At 42.9% G+C, this 16,362-nt stretch overlaps 1 protein-coding gene and 1 long non-coding RNA gene across 7 annotated transcripts in view; one reads left to right on the forward strand and one right to left on the reverse strand.

The window, feature by feature from the left end:
* The window catches only part of TNFRSF19 (TNF receptor superfamily member 19), a 125,181-nt gene that overhangs the window by 53,223 nt on the left and 55,596 nt on the right, over window positions 1-16,362 (reverse strand). For 5 of the 6 annotated variants that reach the window (XM_060194705.1, XM_060194706.1, XM_016192770.2 and 2 more), the window contains 2 exons: window positions 2,791-2,955; window positions 1,575-1,700 (listed from right to left, as the gene is read on the reverse strand). In XM_060194705.1, the coding sequence (XP_060050688.1) occupies window positions 1,575-1,700; window positions 2,791-2,955 (291 nt within the window). Of the gene's footprint in view, window positions 1-1,574; window positions 1,701-2,790; window positions 2,956-3,023; window positions 3,139-16,362 lie in introns of all 6 variants that reach the window. The other variant, XM_060194707.1, reaches the window with a different exon arrangement.
* Window positions 12,815-14,760, forward strand: LOC132539288 (uncharacterized). Its single transcript, XR_009550547.1, has 3 exons — window positions 12,815-13,055; window positions 13,813-14,220; window positions 14,260-14,760. It is a non-coding gene; the product is annotated as an uncharacterized LOC132539288 (long non-coding RNA).

Here is a 16,362-nt window from a genome sequence, read left to right on the forward strand (position 1 = left end):
TTCCTCAGTGGGGAGGGGGCAGGGCTTGAACCTAGGTCATGCACATGGCAAAGCAATACACTATCCAGATGAGTTATTTCTTGACCCAGAAGTTTTTTTACTGAAGAACACATGTAGCTAGAAAGTTAGTACTAGGTTCTATCTAGTTTTGTCCAAGTTAAAAACCAATTTTGGGGGGTTGGGCGGTAGTGAAGTGGGTTAAGCGCACATGGTGCAAAGCGCAAGGACCGGCATAAGGATCCCGGTTCAAGCCCCTGGCTCCCCACCTGCAGAGGTCTACAGGTATCTGTCTTTCTCTCCCCCTTTCTGTCTTCCCCTCCTCTTTCTATTTCTCTCTGTCTTATCCAACAACGAAAGACATCAACAATAACAATAATAACAACAAGGCTACAACAAGGGCAACAAAAGGGGGAAAAATAGCCTCCAGGAGCAGTGGATTCATGGTGCAGGCACTGAACCCCAGCAATAACCTGGAGGCAAAAAAAAGCAATTTTCAAGCAGTTTTCTTCTCTATACTTTCATTTATTTTTTTAAAGGTTTATTTATTTGTTAATTTTTATTAGAAATTTATTAAAATTTGTTAATTTTAATAGAAAGAGTCTACTGCTCACCTCTGGCATATGGGGGTGCTGGGGAGAACCTGGGGCTTCATGCAACAAATCTGTGCTCCATTGCTCAGCTATCTCTCTGACTCCAAACATAACATTATTTCTATCAGCAGCTCAAGGGTCAGAAATGGCTTACAGACAATCTTGTCATAGATATCCCCTCTCCTTTATTTAAGAAATCCTCAAGGCTAGGTGGTGGTACACCTGGTTGAACATGCACATTAGCATGTGCAAGGACTAGGGTTCAAGCCTTTGTTCCCCACGTACAGTGAGGAAACTTTAGGAGTGGTGCTGCAGTGCTGAAGGTGTCTTTCTCTCCCTTGTATCCCCCAACCTTCTCAATTCTCTATCCTACTAAATAAAATAGAAAGAAAGAAACGTCCACTAGAAGTGGTGGATTTTTTAAATCACCACTAAGCCCCAGTAGTGGCAAAGAAAAAAAAGAAAAAGAAAAAAAAAATCCCCCAAAATAGCTCACTTGGACAGTGTGCTGCTTTGCATGTAAGTGACCCAGGTTCAAACAAGGCTCCCACCACAATGAAGGAAGCCTCGATGTTGTAATCTCTCTCTGCCTATCTGAAAATAAAATTTGAAAAACAAAACATCTCCAAAAACATAAAGATAAGCATTCATTTTGAATTAGTCCAAGTAGGAAGGCTACAGATTCCAGCTAAAAAAACAAACAATAACAACAACAACAACAACAACAAAAACGTAATTTAAATCCAAATGACCCAAAGCTATCAGTGTAAGCTTGGTCTAGGGACTGCTTCAGAATTCTAGTTCAGTGAGCCATAGATTTCCTTGGTAATACTGCAGAGACTCCAGATACCCAGCCCATTAGGAGGCCGTGAAGGGTAAGGGAAACATATTAGCGTTAACAATTCAACTAGAAACAATTTCTTGAAGCTTCTGTGTCATTATTCTCTGTCATTATTCAAGAAGGTGGATCCTTCCTGAACTTACCACAGGTGTGGGCAGAGTCCTGGTGACACTGAGGACACGCTCTACATGTGGAGTCCCCAAGTTGAGGCCGGTCAAAGCATGAGAGTTCTGAGCCACTGTACTGAATGTCATGTGCCCTCAAAGACCCTACGGGAGAGAGAGTTCTGTCAGTGCAGGCGGGTGCCATTATCACTTTCTTGTATTTTCAGAGGACATGACTCTCCTCATTTTATAGTTATCTTTTCTGCAAGTCAAGAACTGGCTGACCAGGGAAGAGCCTCAGTAGTTTCCTTACCATGGGCAAGACTCTAGGACTGAGCTTCGCAACCATAGGGCAGCACCATGGACAACTCTGGGGGTGGGGTGGATGATGAGCTATGCTCTTTCAGCACCATGGACAGCACCAAGGGAGCTCTATGGCTTGTGGAGCAGTGTTAAGCCATCTCCTCCCTTCTGGTCGCTCTCAAAAAGAAATAAATAAAACAAAAATCACTGGGGGTGCTGCTTAGTAGTATTGCATAGGTGCAAGGTTTGGAGTTCATTCCCCAGCACCACATAAGAGAATTCTTTCTTCTGGAAAGGTGTAAATATGAAATCATGTGTTGAGAGGACACTGGGCAATGGCACACTCAGTAGAGAGCACACATAGTGATGCACAAGGACCTGAGTTCAAGGTCTCTGATCCCCCATTGCAGGGGAAAGCTTCATGTATGATGAAACAGTGCTGCAGGTGTCTCTCTCACTCTCATGCTAGCTCTCCCTCTCTGCCCATTCCCTCTCAATTTCTATTTCAAAAACGAAGGGGGGGGAAGCCTGCCAGAAATGGTGGATTTCTTATGCAGGCACTGAGCCCCAGCAATAACTCTGGTGATAATTAAAAGAGATAGAGAAAGAAAAAGGGAGGGAGGGGGGATGGAGAGAGAGAGAGGGAGGAAGGAAGGAGGAAAGGAAGAAAGAAATCATGTGTCAAGAAATTTCAAAATATAATGTACTCAGGTTGCCAAAACTTAGTATGCATGTCATATTTGCCTAGCAGCCTGAGTACACCCTTGCCTTTACAGTGTCCTCATAGAGAGGTGCCATTCACCCCATCCACTTCTACAAAGTCATGTGAGTAGCTGGGAAGGCCACTTTCACATGCAAGGTCAGCTCCTGGTGTCCTGTCTGAGACAAGTGACAGGGCTGATCAGCCAAGGGAACATTATCCACACGTTACAAGACTGAGCTCAACACTTACAGCTGGGCTTCTTCTCCATAAATTGCCTCTTGCAGTAGATGACACAGAGGATGAGCAGGGCCAGGAGGACAGTGGCCAGGGCGCTGCAGATGACAGCTGCCAGGGCCGTGTCCCGAGGGCTGGAGGCTGTGGAGGGAATCTTCACAAGGTTGACCTTGCTGGTACCTGGAAACCACAAGAACAAGTCAGCCCCTTGTCTGCTCACAGGTTGGAGATACAAAAAGAGCACCTACAGCAATGGTCTGTGCCCAGGAGATTTAAACCTCCATAAGGTCCAGGTGGTGGTGCAGTTGGTAAAGAATACATGTCACTATGTGCAAGGACCTGAGTTTGGGTCTCCATCTCCACCTGCAGGGGAAAAACATCAGGAATGGTAAAGCAAAGCTGCAGGTCTCTCTCTTCCTCTTTCCCTCTCTATCTCAGTTTCCAGGTTAGTGCCTAAAACTGTATCTCACTGATTTCCCTTTTTAAATTCAGAAAATATCCAAAGCAGTGCAGCTAAGCAAGTTGAGCAATGCTGCAATATTTGTTTATAAACATAGGACTTCTGAGCTCTCTGAGCATGCTTGAAAAGTGGTCTAATGTCGTCAACCTTTGCTTCTACATGTGCACAGCTGGTTGTCAGAGACAGATGTTAGATGGCCATCTGACCACTGACTGATGACTGGATATATACACAATGGAGTACTAACTACCTTGCAACAAAAAAGATGAGATTATATTGTTTGGAACAAAATGAATGTAAATGGAGGTGATGATTGTGCTAATAAAACAAGTGAAACTGGTAAAAGACAACTACCAAATGGCTTTGTTTATATGTAGAGTCTAGATGACTATCAACATTTAAAAAATTTTATATTTATTTATTTTCCCTTTTGTTGTCCTTGTTTTGTTGTTGTTGCTATTGGTGTTGTTGCTATTGTTATTGATGTTATTGTTGGTGGATAGGACAGAGAGAAATTGAGAGAGATGGGGAAGACAGAGAGGAGGAGAGAAAGATAGACAACTGCAGAACTGCTTTATCACCTGTGAAGCGACTCCCCTGCAGGTGGGGAGCCGGGGTCCAGAACTGGGATCCTTATACTGGTCCTTGTACTTTGCGCCACCTGCGTTTAACCCACTGTGCTACCGCCCGACTCCCGACTATTATTTTTAAGTACATTCTGTCATTCAGAAAAATGAAAGCCAATTTCAGCAATCTAGGAGACAAATCATATAGATACATCATCCAGGGGGAAAAAAATCAGTGTCAATTTGCAGCTGCCTATAAATTTGTAGTATAATTTATCTTTGAAGTAAAATAAGATAAATGTGTGACTTTGAAATGTGGTGTCAACATGTATAAGAGGGGGGCATTTACAAGTAGTCCTTAACAAGATATCATCACTTAAGCAAGAGTGCTTTTGAAAATTAGTATTTTTCACATGAATGGGGAGAGAGTAATAGGATTTGCACCCTTTTGCCTACAGAATCATTCTGACATCACTTTTAAAATTTCACCTCAATTATCTGCCATCTATCTTCGATCTACCTATCATCCATCTACATACTTTTGTTTTGACATCCCTGTTTACCAGCATCTTAGATGACTAAACAGTGGCCAGATGGTCTTTTAACATCTGTATCTTGGGCAGCCAGCTGTGCACATGTAGAAGCAAAGGTTGACTGTGACAGACCACTTTTCAAATATGCTTGGAGAGTTCAGTTTCCATGTTAGTGCCTAAAACTGTTTCTCATTGATTTTCCTTTTCAAACTCAGAGCATATCAAAAGCAGTCCAGCTAAGCAAGCAGTTTTTCCTTTGTTAAGCAATGCTGCAATATTTGTTTATGAACACAGGACTTCTGAGCTGAATTTTTCCTTTGAAGTTCCCTCCTGGGCACTGCACTCATTAGCTGCTCTTTCATTCTGGAAATGCAAGAAAATTCAGGCCAAACTCAAAAGTAATGTATAATAATAGTAATATGGATGAGTTACAGGCCTTGTTTTTGTCTTCAGCAGAACCCACCTCTAAGAAGCAAAGCTATCTTTATTTGATGTGGTCAAGGCAAGCACTAAGTGTCAATCAAATGAAATGTCCATGTGGGAAGGAATTCATGGTGCATCCCAATGGTGTAGAGAAGCTCTCCACTTGTGCCATTATGGGATGGAAGCTATTTAGACCAGGGCCCCTGAACCCTCCACAGTGGATATTTAGGTGATTTCTCCAGCCTGTATTTCCAGCTCCATTGACCTCTGCTCCCTTTTGGGCAGACATCTCACCAACCACCATTTTATTGCCACTGTCAGCTTGTTCTCATTGCTAATTAGGTAAAAACAATGGAGAAAATAGAAAAGGTTCTTCTTGAAACTGAGAAGGTAAGGCGGTACCATCATTTCAATTCCTAAATTTAAAACAGGAATCATCTTCAAATTTAAATGTACTCTGACATTCCATGGGAGAGTCCATAAAACATTTTCTTATAAACTATTCATAAACACTATTTCTACTCTATGACATTAAAACTGATAGGAGGAGGGAAGGGAAGAAGAGAAGGAGGAAGCTGAGGAGGGAGGAGAACTACTCAGAGAGTATAGAGACTAGGAGTAGGAGATGGCTTACCTGGTAGAGAGAAGTCCTTGCTGTGTGTGAGACCTTGGGTTTGAGCTCTATCACTACAGGAACATCATGGATGACCCCAGGGGTTCCATGGATGGTGAGGTGGTACTGTATTATCTTTCCTCCCCCTCTCTGAGGTGGTGCAATGGTATTTGACTTTTGGCATTGCATATTTTGTAGTGATTCTCCCTCTTCCTCTCCCTTCCCCCCTATAAACAAACAAATCTTAAAAAAAATAAACAAACAAACAAAAAAAACCCAGAAATGGGTCAGGGAGGCTTGTATACACAATGTCCTTGCCTTATTCCCTGGCACCACATCAAATAAAAGGAAAAAGGAAATTTGTCAAAAAAAGGTCATCCATCTTACAGTTAGATACCTTGCAGTCAATAGGCTAGGGACAAGTCCTGGGTTTGTCATTGACTAAGTTGCTATGTGGCTACCAGGAAATCGTGATGTCTTGCCTCAGCTCCCTTCTAGTAAAATCAGCAAGCAGTAGTCCTCCCCATCCATTAGGGTGAGAAATGGATGAAGCCAGGTATGTAAGGGTGATCACAGTTCCTGCTCAGAGCCAGGATGTTCTCAAATCTCAGCCATCTTTCTCTCATCACAACTTGGAATCAGACATAACAGTATTATCACTACTGTGTCAGTGCAATCTGGATTTTCAATTCAACTGAATTACATCACAGTGTGCTAATTGAAACAGGTTATGTGGCCCTTTGTACTTATAAAACTGCCTTAAAGTACTGGGAAGTTCTGAATAGGAAAGTTAACAAAGCAAATAAACCAGAAATTTGTATTTCTTATATAACAGTCTCTTATTCCTTTCATCTAAATATCTTAGAACCTTCTCAGTATCATCCCCTAATATAAAAACAAGCAACAACTAGTAGAAATGATTAAGCCTCAAGGAATACTGCAGATGAAATGGCAAAGACAGCACGAAGAAAACCCTTTAGAAACAAACAAACAAAAAAACTGAAGGCTGGCAAAATAGCTCACTTGGATAGTGCATTGCTTTGCCATGTGAAAGATGAGGGTTCAAACCTAGTCCTCAATGATTTGGAAGAAACTTCAGCACCGTGGCTTTTTTCCCCTCTCTCTGCTTCTCTTTTTCAATCTGCAAAAGTGATCCAGAGTAGTAAAACCCTGGAGATGACCAAAACAAGAAAGAATAACTGATAGGGAAATAGAATAAAGTTAATTAGTTGTCAGTTTCAGAATGGATTTTACCCCCCAGATTTTATGGAAATACCTGTGGTTAACATTCTCACTCAAGACACAAAACTCTGCACTCCCCTTCCCTTAAATATACTTGTAGAGAATTCTGCCTTGGTGAGATGCAAGCTGACAGTATCACAGCTAAATATAATTTGTGTACAAGATTTCTTTTTCAAAGGATCTTATTAAATGTTATTAGTCTAGGTATTTGAAAAGAATGAACAAAAACAACATGATTCTTTCCTAGATACCTGAGTACTGAGACCATGATTTGAACTTATTAACTGCAAAGTGATAAAGAATAGAAACACAACAAAAAAAGACATTAAAGGAAATGTGATGGGTAGGAATGAAAATCTAAAAGGAAATTACAGAAGAAACTTATATTTTCTCATTTTTTGTCTTTACAGATAGACAACAAACAGATAAAAGGGTGTTCATCAACTCTTAATACTAAGGAAATGCACATCAAAACACAGTACAAGACACAAAACCTCAGTCCTTGTCCAAAAGACAAGAAAAAAGCAAGAGTTAAGAAAGAATGTGGAGAGAAGGGAGCCCCTGTGTATCCTGTTGGTGGAATGTAAATTAGTGGAGTTATAATGGACAGTAGTATGAACAATCTTTAAAAAATTAAAAATAGAAATTTCACATAATCCAGTTATTCCACCTCTGGATATTTAACTTTAAAATAGAAAAACACTAGAGGCAGGATTGAAGACAGCAGATGACCAGAGTATGTTTTCCTTGGTTTTTACAAAAACAGAAAAACCATAAAATACATGAAAAATTCCACAGAAAAATTAAGTCAGATCTCAGATAATCTTTCATAACAAAGGACAAAAATCTCAGCATCCAGGCAGTGAAGACAGAGACAATCCATCAAAGATAAACTGCCTCTCTGTGATAGTCTATGTTACAACACTCTACAATCAGGAAGAGACCTAAAAGAGACCTTCAATCTGGTGATCAAAAGGCATGCTGAACTGAAATCCTGGTATCCCAACCTTATTATAATTCAGTGCCTACAACTTTACAGCATCAAGAAACAGAAAATGAGTTGTAAACCAGCTGGAAGCCATATTGGAATTCAGCTGCCATAGTTATAGACCCTAGATGGTGGTGCTGGAGAGAGTCAACTTATGGCATAGAGTCTATCCACTCTGCGTGGATCTATAACCACAAAATTCTATTTAGGCATAATCTTGGGGCTATAGTATACTCAGTCAGGCACTTGTAAAACAAAATTATCTCAAAAATATATAAAACTACTATATATTTATGTATTTCAAGTAAAATGGAGGAAATATAATAGTAATTTAATGAGATTTATGCACTCTCACATTTATTACAGTGTTAGTTACAATAGTCAAGAACTGGAAATAATACCCAAAGATGAGTGGATAAAGATGTGGTACATATACACATGGAATGTGTGTGTGTGCACATATGCATGCGTGACATATAAGTAGTACTGCAAAATAAACAATTCTGTTGGGTCTTACTAGCAATATTCAATGCAATACTACTCAGCTATAAAACTATTAAGCCCCACCATTGGCTACAACAAGAACAACCTAGATGGTATGATGCTTACTGAAATAAATCATACAAATGAAAAAAGTCAAATGTGGTATGATTTCACACAAGTGTGGTACTTAGAGAAATCAAATAAATGAATGAACTAAATAGCACAAAAATGAACTTTTAGACTATGAAAGTAAGTTAGTGGTGACTAAAAGGGAAGGGAATAGGATTAATTAGGTAAAAAGGGTCAAATGCATGATGGGGGATAGACTGGACTTTCAGAGTAAACTTAAAGTAGATATGCAGATGTTGATTTTAATAACACATACCTGAAATTCATATAATGCTATACTATACTGTCATGTGAATGAAACATTTCTTTTCTGGCTTAACTACCAATATTCAAATGATCTCTCCTTTTTAAAAAATGTTTTTTAAATTGTCTTTATTTATTTATTTATTTTTGAATAGAGAAAGCCAGAAATTGAAAGGAATGGGGAGACAGAGAGACAGAGAGACACCTGCAACGCTGCTTCACCACTTGTGAAGTTTTCCCTCTGCAGCTGAGGACTGGGTACTCGAACCCAGGTCCCGGCAAGGGAACAGAGCTTTGTACTCAAATGGTAACATTTTTTCAGCAGTCAGTCTTCCCTTGGTGTGTGTTGACCTGAGTTTGGCTTTCAGTCCCATGGACACTCTTCCCATCTCCTACAAGTACATAGTGGCCCCCACAGTGTGTATGAACAGAGTCTCTGGGGCAGCCAAGCTCCTTTCTCCCTCAAGACCAAACTAGCCAGAACTCTCCGCACTGCTTCACTGGCTACCTCAAGGCCACCTCAAGGGCTCTGATGGAAGCTGACAAAAAGTTACCACTTGAGTACAAAGCTCTGTTCCCTTGCCAGGACTGGTTCAAAACACAAAACCACAATCTCGTCATTCACGCTGACTGTAGTAATGAGCACTTTGTATTTCAGTGGCAAAAGATGGAACAATATCAGCCTCTCCTTTGACATCCCATGTGCTCATTGCTTGGAAAATCACCTCTCCAAAGACTTGGAGCTCCCTTCCCTAACGCCTCTCCCGCTCCCACCCCCCATCTACAAGATGGCCACTATCTAGTATCTGGAGGGTCACTTGCTCTCTCCCTTTGCCTGCAATGACAGGGCAGGAAACGTAGTCCTGGCTCAGCTGCCCCCAGCTGCCTTGAGGGCCTGTTTTCTTTGGATCACACCACACAGAGTGGGCTGGGGACAGCCCGGGAAGAAAAGACAAAGTGAGGCTTCTGGGAGCTGGGGCTGCTCACAGTCTGTACTCCACCATGGGCACAGAGCCACTTAAGGATCAGGGAGACCTGACCTAGCCAGTGTGTGCAAGGGGCTGAGCCCAGGCCTAGCTGCTGAAGGAGGGGGAATAGGAACTGTGAGGAGCACTGCTGAGTACTGCTCTTGTTAAAAATAAAGAAGGGGCCAGGTAGTGGCACACCTGGTTGAGTGCACATGTTACTGTGCATAAGGACCCAGGTTCAAGCCCCTGCTCTCCACATGCAGGGGGGAAGACTTCACTAGTGGTGAATCAATGCTGAAGGTATCTCTCTCTTGCTCTCTCCCTATATCCCCCTCCTCTTTCTTTCTCTCTATATCTATCAATTAAATAAGTAAATATTTTAAAAAATAATAAAACAAGAAGAACAACAGTGAGTCAATCATTCACAGCACTGTTTTGTTTGATTTTCATTACCAGAGCACAGCTCAGCTCTTGCTGGTGGTGGTGCTGGAGATTAAACCTGGGATTTCAGAGCCATGAGTATCTTTTTGAAGAACTGCTATTCCCCCAGGACCTAATTTTATCTTTTTTGTTACTTACTTAGAGCTCTGCTCAGCTCTGGCTTAGTGATGGTGCTGGGGATTGAACCTGGGATCTTTGGTACATCAGACATGAAAATCTTTTTGCCACCATGATGCTGCTTCAGGCCCCATTTCCTTTATTTGTTTGTTTGTTTGTTTGTTTATATATTTAACCAGAGCACTGCTCCCTGTGGTGCTGGCAATTGAACCTGGGACCTTGGCGCCTCAGACATCTTTCTGCAAAACTATTAGGATGTATCCCCAGCCCAAGTTCCTACTGTTCTTAAGTGTGTGCTTCCAGATGGCTCCATGTGGAGTCTGCTTCCTGCCAGGATAATTCAGATCAAATATTATTTTGCATACCTTGGAGGGAGACAGGAGCAAGAGAGGTGAGGAGAGCAATGTGGGCAGGAGAGTGGCTTAAGAGGTGAACACCAGGTCCTCAGTGCTACAAACTAGTATTCAGGGTTCACCTAAAACTTTTGCTCTCATGTGCTGGTCTGAGAAAGTTCACTATGCCAGGAGGTAGCTCCCTCATGACTAGATTCCTCTTTAGCCTATGATGCATTAGAGATCTAACAGTTTGGTCTTCTGACTGAACCATGCGTGTGCACATGCGCGCGTGGACACACACACACACACACACACACACACACACACACACACACACCTACCTCACTCACACCAAAATGTAACAAACCACACCAAAAGGCAAGGTGATGGTCTGCAGGATTTCTCTGCAAATGCCATCAAAGGAAGAGGATTTTTTCCCCCTCCTGCTTCCAAGCCTGTTTCTCTCCCTTTTATCATCCTGAGCTCCTCCACCTCCTGGAAGGTCTCACTGTTTATTTGACCAAGGGAAACAAAGGCTCTTTCAAGCTTCTTTGCCAAGACACAGAGGAGACACCATAAAAGAAACACATTATTACAGCCGAGAACATCTGGGTTGAGGCTATACCAGCTCAAAAATAGTCGTGCTTCAGTGGGGACTAGCAGACAGGATGGCCATCTGGGAACTGGAACAAAGATATGGAGTTTGGGTCTCTGCCCTCCCAGCTCAGCCCAGATTCCAGATTAACTCTTTGAGTGCTGGAGCTTCTGAGAAGCTTGGTGTCTGAAAGCAGGCTCTTGCCTATATATAGATATTTGACCAAATCTCTACAGAAGGCAAAAGAGGGGAGTCGGGTGGTAGCACAGTGGGTTAAGTGCACATGGCGCGAAGTGCAAGGACCAGCGTAAGGATCCCAGTTTGAGCCCTTGGCCTCCCACCTACAGGGGAGTCCCTTCACAGGAAGTGAAGCAGGTCTGCAGGTGTCTATCTTTCTCTCCCCCTCTGTCTTCCCCTTCTCTCTCCATTTCTCTCTGCCCTATCCAACAACAACGACATCAATAACAATAAATACAACAATAAAAAGACAACAAGGGCAACAAAAGAGAAAATAAGTAAATAAAATTTTTTTAAAAAGGCAAAAGAGGCTTTGCCATGTGTACCACTGGGGTTTGAGCCCTGCCCCCACCACACTGAAGGAAGCTTTGGTGTTGGGGTCAGTCTTCTCTCTCTCTCTCTCTCTCTCTCTCACACACATACACACACACACACGTCTTCCTCTCTGTATCTAAAAAATGATAATTAAAAAAAAAGGAGGTGGAGGCTGCACTGTAGATAGACAGCATGCTTCCCTCTCAGGGCAATGCAGCTTGTCATTAGTAAAGAGGATAATTCTCATTTCCTTTCTGTGGCAGAGAAAGGAGCCATCTGCTGGGGAGCTGTTCTAAAGGGGGACATTGATGATGCAGCCCACTGACTCCCAGCTCAGAAAAAAAGAAAATAAAAGGATGGTGGTATACAATTTAATATAGCTGTGTCTCAGCTGAAAAGAAAATTTGAATTTTGAAAAATCCAGATTTTTTATTACTATTTCTTATTCCAGCAGAATTGATGTTCATTTATTTTTAGTTTTGTAATTTCAAAGGGTTTAGCATAAAGAATAAAATTCTGGCATAGGCAATATAAAACATACTTTTCGGGAGCCAGGCAGTGCACTTGGTTAGGGGCACATAGTACTAAGTGCAAGGACCCCGTGCAAGGATCTGGGTTCAAGCCCCCAGCTCCCCACCTGCAGGGGGGATGCTTTACAAGTAACGAAGCAGGTCTGCAGATGTCTCTCTTTCTCACCCCTATTGTATCTCTCCCCTCCTCTCTCAGTTTCTCTCTGTCTTAGCCAATAAAATGGAAAAAATGGCCATCAGGTGCAGTGGACTCATAATGCTGGCACTGAGCCCCAGTGATAACCCTGGAGGGGAAAAAAAAAAGAGCACGCTTTTTTGCAGACTCAAGAGTTCAACCCTTTTCTAATTATTAAGTACTTTCATTTGGTACTAAAAGAAGCTAGGGCATGAAAAAGTTAGTGACTTGCCTATAAGTCAGGTCTTAGACTCAAGAGTCAAAATCAAGTCCTCTTCACCCTACCCCCCTTATTATTTTTAGATAAAGGACAGAGGCAGAGAGAGAGAAAGAAAGAGATGGAGAGAGATTCCACAGCATCAAAGCTTCCCTCAATGCAGTAGAGGCTGGGCCTGAACCTGGGTTAGGCACATGGCAAAGCAGCATACTAAGTGAGCCATTAATTAATTAATTAATTTTCCCATTTGTTGCCTTTGTTGCTTGTTATTGTTGTTGTTGCTGATGTCATTGTTGTTAGGACAGAGAGAAATGGAAAAAGGAAGGGAGATGGGGGTGCATGGGAGTACAAAACAGATACCTGCAGACCTGCTTCACCGCCTGTGAAGCAACCCCCCTGCAGGTGGGGAGCTGGGGGCTCGAACTGTGATCCTCACATCAGTCCTTGTGCTTTGCACCATGTGCACTTAACCCTCTGTGCTACTGCCCAACTCCCCCAAGTGAACTATTTCACCAACCCATTGAGCTCTCGTCTTAATGAAGAATAAATGATCTGGCCCACAAAAAGCATCAAGTAGTTACTGGTTTGCATTACTCATGAAATGATCAAACTCAATCATTGATGATTAAGGGGAGAGGTTGTTTTAGTGCAAATTAGTGCTGGAGCAAAAGTGGGCGCGAGGAATAACATCATTGCAAGACTGGCCAGCTCCTCATGGGGCGCGAGCGCTTCCACACTACGATCATCATCTCTGGCATTATGCTATTCCACTGCAGAATACTGTGCCCCAGTATGGTTCCGTAGCCCCCATGTCCACTTGGTCGATTCCAAATTATATTCCTCCATGAGGATAATTTCTGGAACCATCCGTTCCACCCCGGTTCCATGGCTGCCAGTTCTTAGCAACATCGCCCCGCCAGATATTCGTCAGGATGCGGCATCATCTAAGTTCATTTCCCACGTCTATGCTCAACCAGACCTGCCAATATACGCGGATATCTTCGCCCACCCTGTCCAACGCTTGACGTCTCGTCACCCAATCTGGTCCCCTACGCCTACACTGAACTTCTCTGTTTCAGACTCTTGGAAACAGAGTTGGCAGTCAGCTGAGGTAAAGAACAAACACCTCATCACAGAGCCCTGCAAGCGTCAACCCGGCTTTGACCTAGCACGTTATGATTGGGCCCTCCTCAATCGCTATCGAACAGGCCATGGCTGGTGCTCCGCTATGTTCCATCGCTGGGGAGCCAGAGACGGCCCGAACTGCCCCTGCGGCTACAGACAGACTATGACCCACATAGTCAACGACTGCCACCTCTCCAGATTCAAAGGAGGTCTCGAATCTTTACATCAGGCTCAACCTGACGCTGTTGACTGGCTACGGAAGAAGGGCAAACGCTAGAAGAAGAAGAAGTGCTGGAGCTTAGAGAACAGCTTCCTTGGTTTTATTTTCATTTTCTGTTTTCCAGATATTTTTCTGTTTTCTCCCTGCCCCTAATGGCTTCAAAGAATAGAAAATTTTTTACATCAATGTATTATTAAAGTTGATCAATCCCAAACTGGTGTTTTGACAGTGTTTTGGAGGAAAAGAAAACCAACCTATGCTATACAGACTACTGTAATTTTCCTTGACACTTCAGACATCATGTGGAACAAATGAGGTTGTATTTTAATGCACAGCTCATAATTAAATAAATTAAATTTATTTAACTTAAACCCAATTAAACCTATTAATGAAGGCAAACTAATAATTAACTCTTGAGGAAATGTGTGTGGGGAAGCTTATTCTTCAAAGTACTTTTTTTTCCCAAAGCAATGCTCAGCCCTGGCTTCTGGTGGTGCTGGGGATTGAACCTGGGACCACCAGGCCTCAGGCATAAGAATATTTTGTGTAACCATTTATGCTAACTCCCAGTTCTTTCTCTCTCTCTTTAGAGACAGAGAGGCAGAGAGAGATAGAAAAGAGAAAGAGGGAGAGGGAGGGAGGGAGGAAGGGAGAGAGAGAGAGAAAGAGAGAGACAGACAGACACCATAGCACCAAAGCGTCAATTCTGGGAGGGGGTTGGGAGTGGGTAGGCTTGAACATGAGTCATACACATGGCAAAGCAGCACACTATCCAGGTGAGCTATTTTGCCGGCTCTAGAGTACATACATTTATGGAATCAGCTGAAAATCACTGTGCTCAGCACAGCTCCCATCTCCCTACCCCCTCCCTTGTGCTCTGCTCTCTAAGGTTGCCAGAGGACACTGTTTTTTTGAGTCATCAGACCCTGTTCTTGCTGCAGTACATGCTCCCTGTGTCTCAGAGATGACAGCAGTGGCCCCAAGTTCCCTTGATCTACACCCCCCTATACCAGGTCTACACCATCTCTCCAAGTCCACCCACCATCCACCCATTCACCTGGCACCTGCATGTGCCCCAGCCCTCTGTCCATAGGCAGCTCCCTTCGTCTCTCCTTCAGCGCCATGTTCTTGAGGAACTTCACTCAGGGCTCCATCTGTGTCTTGCACCCCAGTGTCCCAGGCCTACACCTGTGCCCAGACCAGGTGTCCACCAAACCCACCAATGAGTATAGGGCCAGGCTGATGAAGGGAGGGAGAGGGAGGTTATAATCCCAGAGGAAGGGCTTTAGCCCTTGCCAATAACCTGCCTGGAGGCAGGTGCTAAGAGAAACATTCCATGACAGAGCTGCTGCCTGAGCTCACCAGCAATGCCACAGATTCCAGAACAGAATCTGCTGCCTTTAGAGGAGACCCTGGTTAGCAGTTCAGTACATAAAAGTCTGCAGAGAAACATTTAAAGGAAAAAAAAATTGCTACTTCATGCCACTGCCCTTCTAGTCTCTTGATAGAAAGTGAAACTTGGGCAGAAAACACTTTTATGGAAGAGAATGAAAAGATATCCAAACCACAGCTTCAAGATAAGAATCCCTGAGGATTCTTATCTTGAAGCAAATCAAAACTACAATAAGACAACACCTCACACCTGGAGGAAAGGCCCACATTAAAAAGCAGGAAAGTTCTGGAGAGGATGGAGAGAAAAAGGAACTCTAATGCACTGGTAGGTATGCAAACTGGTGCAGTCTTTATGAGAAGTGCTTGAAAAAGAACTACTTCCCTTTTACATCTTCATGAAGGAGGTGATTACACAGGTCTACCCACCTGTCAAACCTCACTCCATCATACATTAGGATGGGTACATCTTCTTAGATATCAACTATAATCAAGTTGAAAAATATTTTTCAACCGTTAAAAAAAAAGACCCTTTGCTCTCTTTAATTGTAACTGTATAATTAATATCAAGAAAAGACTGCCTGGAGAACTTAACTAATATAGCAGCCATCCAGGGCAGGGATAGCTCATCTGATAGAAGATGTACCTTACTGTGCATGAAGTGCTGGGACCAACTGGGCCACCATGGATAACACTTAAGAGTTTCTTGTCCTATTCTCTTAAAGAAGCTTGGTGGAACTTTGATGGGTAACACATTAAATTTGCATATGGCTCTGGGGAGAATATTCATTTTGATGAAAATAATTCTTCCAATCCATGAGCATGGGATGTCTTTCCATTTCTTGGTATCATTTTCTATTTCCTTGAATAGTGACTCATAGTTTTTGTTCATGATTTGTTTTGCTTTATATGTTAACTCTTTTCAGCCACCAGGTTCCAGATGCTAGCAGGATGCCAACTGGACTTCCCTGGACAGACAACCCCACCAATGTGTCCTGGAGCTCCGATTCCCCAGAACTCTGCCCCGCTAGGGAAAGAGAGAGGCAGGCTGGGAGTATGGATCGACCTGTCAATGCCCATGTTCAGTGGGGAAGCAATTACAGAAGCCAGACCTTCCACCTTCTGCATCCTATAATGACCTTGGGTCCATCCTCCTAGAAGGTTAAAGAATAAGAAAGCTATCAGGGGAGGGGATGGGATACAGAGTTCTGGTGGTGGGAATTGTGTGGAGTTGTACCCTTCT

The sequence above is a fragment of the Erinaceus europaeus genome, chromosome 7, assembly GCF_950295315.1.
Source record: "Erinaceus europaeus chromosome 7, mEriEur2.1, whole genome shotgun sequence".
NCBI classification, from domain to species: Eukaryota; Metazoa; Chordata; class Mammalia; order Eulipotyphla; family Erinaceidae; genus Erinaceus; species Erinaceus europaeus.